This window comes from Oncorhynchus mykiss, chromosome 21 (genome assembly GCF_013265735.2).
Source record: "Oncorhynchus mykiss isolate Arlee chromosome 21, USDA_OmykA_1.1, whole genome shotgun sequence".
NCBI classification, from domain to species: domain Eukaryota; kingdom Metazoa; phylum Chordata; class Actinopteri; order Salmoniformes; family Salmonidae; genus Oncorhynchus; species Oncorhynchus mykiss.
This window is the reverse complement of record NC_048585.1, coordinates 24059176-24066975: the sequence shown is the minus strand read 5'-3', so window position 1 is coordinate 24066975 and position 7800 is coordinate 24059176. Positions and strand designations below refer to the sequence as shown.

Genomic DNA, 7800 nt, shown 5'->3' with positions numbered 1-7800 from the left:
CATGTCCATACCAGGAACTATGGGCTTTTGTACATACAGAAACACATTGAACTTTGTTTACACAATTGGGGATTAGGCTGCCAAAACTCTTAAGGTACCACATAGAAAACAGGACTTTATTTACAATGCATTGGGATCTCGGAAGGTTCCCTGCTTTGCCTGGAACTGGGAGAACTCACTGACACAGGTTACAATGATATATTTGGTGTTTTCTTTGTTTCTTTAACCACATATCTTCATGTCTCATCAATCAGAGGTCAGTGGATATTGTACTGAACCATGCACTTTAGTGAAGCCATTGTCCAGCGCCAATAATCATGAGTTGATTCCTATTTACCAAATGTACTGCAAATTATTGTCACAAATGTGAACTTGATACACTAACAGAAATTTACATTTGATCAAGCAACGTAGATGTACTGTATTTCTAACACTGTATAAAGTCCACTGTAATAACAGAGAAAATACATTGGGTCTATTGGTCAGTGTTTGTTTATGTGGAGGGAGGGGTTGGAGCTGAAGTTTCAGCATCTCCTGGGTGTGTTCACCTGGTCAGCAGAGAGGGAGGGGAGAAACTCTATAAACTCACCTCTCTTTCCCCGGTCTCCCCATCTCACAACCAAACTCTGGGGAGGGAAGAGGACAGCTAACTGGGTAGGTGTGTCATCATTTCAAGCTGCATTATACATCATTATCCTGATCTTATGCATATCATAGAAATTGTGGAAATCAGTAGATTTAGAGAGACTTGAGACACTTTTAAATCTCATCACATTTACCTCAAATTAGACTATATTTTTTACTTCTTTCAAAGTGCATGTTTGGTTACTCAAAGTTTATTCCATGTAATGTTTTCATAGAGTAACTGCAATGCTACTTTGGTAGTCAAATCACCTTAACATCACTTTGTCATTTTGTTTAACTGGAAAGGTACAACACTGCCTGTTAACTCTCAGAAGGAAACTGTGCACATTAGTTCAGACTTCAAATCAAACAAAGAGACAATTCCTTCTTAAATATTTTGTTCTACATTAAATCTTTCAAACAGGTCTGGATTGATAAATGATTGTGTTTTAACATTTGTTCACAACAACAAAGCTTCTCTTGAGTTGCAATATAAGGGTTGGGAGCATTAAACCATAATCTCTTCACAGTGGCCATGACACAGCCAGTACTTCTACTCCTGCTACTGGGTAAGAGATCAGATGGGATGAATATTCCTCTGTTGATATTATAGACCAACCTGCTATGACTTATCTAGTTGACCATGTATTCAAAGTAGTTGGGTAGAGTTTCAGAACCTGTCAACATCTATTTATGTACAATGAGCTTCAGTTTAAACAACATTTTAGATGACATCTACAGAACTCTCTCCTTGAGTTGACACATTCATATTTTAGTACAGTGATTATGAAGTTGAAATGCTAGTTCTAATGTTGATGTCGGTGTCACAATCTAAACAGAGAAAGAGATTGACCATCCTAAAAATAACATCTTTCTGATGTGACATTTATCCCCACAGCAGCCATGTCCTCACCAGTGTTTGGGACTGAGGTATCAGTACTAGAGGGAACCTCTGTTACCCTTGTCTGCACATACCTAGGGGATAAAAAGCTTGAGACATGCTGGGACAGAACTTGTGGAACTTTTCAGTGTACTGATACCATAATGGAAGATCAATCCAAATATAACATTAATGCTCAAGTTGGAACAGTGAATCTCACCATTTTAAAGCTACAGCCGACAGACCGTGGGAGCTACTGCTGCAGAGTCTATGTCCCTGGATCTGGATGGTTCAATGATCTTAAACAATTCTCCAGCCTGAGGGTAGTCAAAGGTAAGTGTTGCTCACATCAGACGATGGGTTAACAATGAGTTTTGCTCAGTGCCGATGTCACCTTACAGTAGGAAGGAACATGAAGGTTTAAAGTCTTCATCTCCATGTATGAATGTTGTATTAGTGCATCACTATTGTGTATCAGTTTGTTCTCTCGCTAACTGTTAGAGGAATTAAATTCCTATATGTTTAATACCCAATTAAATTAATACACTCAGCCCATTTCTAAGGATTTGTAAGAAACGTATTTGCATAAAATGGGCGGAGACCAGTCTCAAAATCAAGCACTAGCGTTTATTCTCGAGAGCACTGAACATGATACAATTTACAACAGGTTATAAACTGAAAATGACGTCATTAGGTTTCGAACTGTCCCGTGTCTCCTCCACTCCGGTACAATGGCAGTATAGTTCTCAAGCTTTCCTACATCGTCTCCCACCAATTTAGATAATTTATGACCAAGTCAAGGTCTTCCTGTGTAGATAAGCATTCTAGCCAGTCTGACGATAAGTTCATTCATTTCTACCAAGGAACAGACAGTCATTGTTCTAATTCTTGATTATAATTACACACATTATATTCAGTACTGGGATTAAAAGAAAATTCATACATCTATACAGTAACATAATAGTATTCTGATTAGTCAGTCCTGATTGAAATGTATACATAATTAGTCATTATTGATTAAAAAAATCCCTTAACACGAACAAAGTCTGCACTACTGGTAATATCCTTTTGCTGCCTAGTTTATCTTTATCCTGTGTCCCTTTCTGATGGTCTGTGTGGTGAAATACAGTATGTCTTGGTTACAGGTTGTGTGAGGGACCTACTGGACAAAGTCCATTTTCTGGGGAACAATATTGCGAATCAGCCATTTACAACCGAAAATGCAAGTCAGTGCAGGCAGGAATGCACCAGAAATGACACATGCCAGTACTTCACATTTGTTGATGAAAACGCAGGAACAATAGTCCACAGGTACATGCTCAAAAATTATATTTTTTATGCTTGGGCAAATAAAGGCAGCAATATCATTTTTGAATCAGCACCATTCTGGTAACTACTACCACATTTTTTGGGATATTTATCCCACAGAAACAAATGTTTCCTGAAGGCCTCAACTGGTGATACGCCTGAAATTACAATACAGCACCTCCAACATGGAACCTCAGGCTACTCTCTGAGAAACTGCAGTGGTAAAGGTGAGTACACACAATGACATGACTTGATTCATCATTTGTTTTGGCCATTGAATATCTAGCCAATATCTAATAATCACAGAGGTAAACTTTGTTAATAGGCCCTCTTCAACAGGATAACATAGACATGGATATCAAACTCTGTCATGTTGTGTTTCTGTTGATTCCATCATCTCTGTTGAAGGTGTAACTTATTGAACGTCATCAATCAAGCATCAGAGCTCTTTGAAGAGAGCCGTTTCAGACCAATGATGTGTAAACTCTATAGAATACTATCACTACTATGTACTCACTTTCAGTCATTGATGCACAGGACACGTCCATATTCATAAAACAAATTGGTTGGAGGATTGAATGAGTCTGCAAATGTATGAATTTGCCTCTGTCATGTCTTTTTTACTCTGCTATAAAACAGTATGTGTTTCCTATATTTTAGAATAGTGGAAGCTGAAGATGGTCACGTTTGCCAATCAACACAACAAGCAGTCTGATAAGCATTTCCTCTGTATTTCAAACAGTCACCTACTCAGTCAAGAAGTACAGCCTCGTCCCTGAGAAGAAAAACCGGACCGAAGCACAAAAATACTGCAGACAACACTACACAAACCTTGCCATCATACGCACAGAAGAGGATTGGAAGGCAATTCAATCCTCTTTGGGTGATTTCAGTGGTGATGTGTGGATTGGGCTCCATAGGTCTGGTCCAACTGAAAAGTGGAAGTGGTCTGATGGAGAGGACTTCATGTTCTTTAACTGGAAAGAAGGTTTTGGTGTCCATGCTGAGGGTCATGACTGTGTCTTGTCTATTTCATCTCATTGGCAACCAGTGACTTGTGCAGCTCAAAGACAGTATATGTGTCAAAGAAGTAAGGACTGACTAACTCACTCACTGTCTCTTTCTTTCAATGGAAAATCCAACTTGTCATTTAACAAATGGGATTGACTGATTGATTTAACAACCCCTACCCTAATACTGTATTCTTCATCTAATCAGATCTCAAACACTTTATTAATTAGGTTATCACCTGTAACTTCCAAGTTAATTTCTTATTGTGTTTAGTCATTAACTGTCTCATGAAATCTGATGTGTCACTTTTCACCTTCCCTCCTGTAAGTTCGTCATGGTAATGGAACAACAGAGAAGGTGTATGAGCTGATGCAGGAGCCAAAGACGCAACAGGATGCTGTGACAGACTGCAGGAAAATAAACGGCAGAGAACTGGCGAGCATCTGTAACCAGAAAGAACAGGAAGCCTTTGATGAGTTGACTCCAGAAGCCACCTGGATTGGACTTAAGCACAACAATAAACTATGGGAATGGTCAAACAGAGAACCATTTCAGGAAAGCGAACCTACCTGGGTAGTTGGAAACTGTCAACAGCTGAACTCAGACAGAAAATGTACTCCAAAAGATTGCTCTAATCAAAGTGCTTTCTTTTGCTATGGAGGTGAGTTCAACATTGTAAGAGCGTTTTCAAACTTTTCAAACAGTCAGTGATATGACTAAGTTGTATATAATCTCCACAAAGAAAATCCTAGTTTACTAGAAGTACATTGTTTTTGTATCAATGATCAAAATGACAGGAAACTTCAAATGTACTTAAATGTATATGTATTCTACTTCATTGTGACAGATGAACATCCACTTAACACCACTGGGGATTCAACCACTCCTGTTACCCCTGAAACCACCAGCCCTACTTCAACTGGACCTCCCTCTATCAAGACGTCCACCACAACAACTAACACTTTACTACCTACCACCACTAATGGACAGTCCACCACCTCACCAACTACCACTACTATTGGACAGTCCACCACCACACCAACTACCACTACTATTGGACAGTCCACCACCACACCAACTACCACTACTATTGGACAGTCCACCACCTCAACATCCAGTGGACAACTGACCTCATTAGGTCCCACCTCCCCAGACAGGAAGTCCACATCCTCCCCCAGTAGTACAACTTCTCCACTCCATCCTGGTGAGTGTCAGACATGGAGCTACATTCTGTACCAATCTGCACAAATGTGTACACGTGACAGTTGTTGGGCTTTTAATGGCAGACAAGTCCTTGAGAGAACTTGTGGTTTTGTGTTAGTGCACTTCCATTAACATTTGTGCAATTTCATGTTTGTTTCTTGTCCATGCAGATTACCTGACCTACTTCAACGAGTCCAAGAGCTGGATCAATGCCCTGGAGTTCTGTAAAAGTCGTCGCTCCAACCTGGTGCACATCACCAACCAGACTGTGCAGACTGACTTGACCCAGCTCCTGGCCAATGTGGAGCTGCCATGTGGGGGGGTGTGGATTGGTCTGGAGCGGTCCATCTTTGAGTGGAGCGCCCCCTGGCTGTGGACCAGTGGTGATGTTGATAAGGTGGTGAAGTACAGAGAGTGGCACAGCTGCTTCCCCCTCAACCCCATGAATTACCACTGTGGTAAGATGGTCCGGGTTGGTAACAGAGAACTGAAGTGGCTGGATGCTTCCTGTCATCAGGAATTACCCTTCATCTGTCAAGGTGCATTGCTCAACTTTGGAACTCCTATTTTGCGGCTTGTTCAGTGGGGTGGAACATTCAGAACTTTGCATATAGACAATTATTACTTAGAAGTGTCATGGTTTACTGCAGAATAGAGATTTACTGTCTCGACTCTCATGTCAGATTTATGCATTGAATTACGTTATGCAATGCTCTGATTATACCTCCCTATTGAGGCTCAACATACATCCCAGACACAACCTCTCCACAGCTGGCTACTATCTGAATTGCTCTTTTCTCCCTTTAACTCTCTCCTTTTTACAGTCTAGACTTACTCTACTAGTAATAGTCTTTAGAATGAGCCAAAACATAATGGCTTCAAGGCCTGGTCATATAAGATACTGTACATTGATGTGCTCTAATCTTGTGTATGATGTTTCAACAGATCTCCACTAGAGGGAACTCCATGTCATTATGGACAGTCTGCAGACAGACCACACTGATCTGCAAGAGAGACTACCACACTCATGGTCTGGAAGGAACCTGCATTTCAATTCATTATATTATTACACTACGATTATTAATATTACTACTACATTAACTTATTATTATAATCTCTATTACATGATATTGCATAATGATCCTCTACTTACATATACAAACTTATAAGCATTGTTATTTGACCTGTAATGTACTGTAATACTTTAACTGTTTAAAAACAGAGATAAGAAAGGTAAAGTAAAAGATATTAACTGAAAATATAGTATAACTCCTGTGTGATCTGTACGGTTTGAGAACGTGATTTAGTTAGAATGTAATTGTTATTTTTGTACTTTCTGCATAAACATCCATTTAGAGTTTGATCAGTGTGGAATTTTATTCTTCGTAGAAAGTGCATTAAGTGATGAATCAAAAGCAATTCAAATGGTCATAATGTATCCTTATTATTTGAGAGGTATTAAGTGGTGTCTAGTCTAAATCGACTTGCTCAATATTTCCAGCAGGACTGAAGGAGTCCATCTCAACTGTCAGCAACAATGAACCTGGTATCTCAGAAAACAACTTTTCATGGAGGCGAGATGTCTGTGACATCTGTAATGTTGACACACTATTGCACTGATGGGCTGTATTTATGCAACACTGCTCTCTAAACCATAAGCTCAAATCTATTTTTCCCAGATGCATTCCCTGACCTCTTCTTTAGCCAGCAGTCCTTGGATGAGTCCTTCAGTGACACCTGAGCGGTCGACCCATGTGAGTGTTTATGCTTATATACTGTATCCTTAATGCTTTAGTGGAAATCAATCTAATATTGTAAAATTGAGGACAGACAATCAGTCTCAACTGGGTGGTAGTAACTGCGACTCTCTGACCCGTAAGGGCCATGGAGAGACTGAACACTCCTCTCTGGACAATAGAGACTGAACACTCCTCTCTGGACAATAGAGACTGCTCTCTGAAGAGATTGTTCCTTTGCACGTCCTTTGCAAACAGAAAAAGAGGAGGACAGTAGGGAAAGAGACAGAGCTTGCGTCTAAGGGGCACTATGCCAGATTCAAATCTACACTGGCACCATAGATATGTGTGTCAGAGGCTGTGGCATTACCACTAGATGGACCAGTCAACAAGACTGCTATCTTATTGGTGTTAATATCTGTAAGACACCTGAAGGGGTGGCATTTTAGACCCAATAGGGTCCCACTTTAACAAGCACTGTCAGATGCCGCACAGTAATGTAGCCTAATCCACTCTAAAATGCCACCTCTCTCTCCCCACTCTCACTAGGGATTAATGCAAATATGTGTTCATGTGGTTTCTAATATGAGATAATAGTTCCATTCTGGGTAACATAGAATACAGAGGCTTGCTACTACACAGTTCCACAGTAATTTGCAGCTGTATTCATCGACCTGGCCAAGGCTTTCGGCTCTGTCAATCACCACATTCTTATTGGCAGACTCAACAGCCTTGGTTTCTCAAATGATTGCCTCTTCTGGTTCACCAACTACTTCTCCGATAGAGCTCTGTGTGTCAAATTTGAGGGCCTGTTGTCCGGACCTCTGCCAGTCTCTATGGGGGTGCCACAGGGTTCAATTCTCGGGCCGACTCTCTTCTCTGTATACATCAATGATGTAGCTCTTGCTGCTGGTGATTCTCTGATCCAACTCTACGCAGACGACACCATTCTGTTTACTTCTGGCCCTTCTTTGGACACTGTGTTAACTAACCTCCAGACGAGCTTCAATGCCATACAACTCTCCTTCCGTGGCCTCC

General features: G+C 40.6%; 1 protein-coding gene across 1 annotated transcript; it reads left to right on the top strand.

Moving 5' to 3' along the window:
- The first annotated feature begins 564 nt into the window (after nucleotides 1-564).
- LOC110500092 lies at nucleotides 565-6389 on the top strand. The gene is made up of 10 exons (XM_021577255.2): nucleotides 565-654; nucleotides 1155-1193; nucleotides 1523-1837; nucleotides 2650-2815; nucleotides 2933-3039; nucleotides 3555-3902; nucleotides 4152-4484; nucleotides 4671-5027; nucleotides 5197-5565; nucleotides 5972-6389. The coding sequence occupies exons 2-10, from the start codon at nucleotides 1160-1162 to the stop codon at nucleotides 5980-5982; spliced, it is 2040 nt and encodes a 679-aa protein (XP_021432930.2). The 5' UTR covers nucleotides 565-654; nucleotides 1155-1159; the 3' UTR covers nucleotides 5983-6389.
- The last annotated feature ends 1411 nt before the right edge of the window (nucleotides 6390-7800 follow it).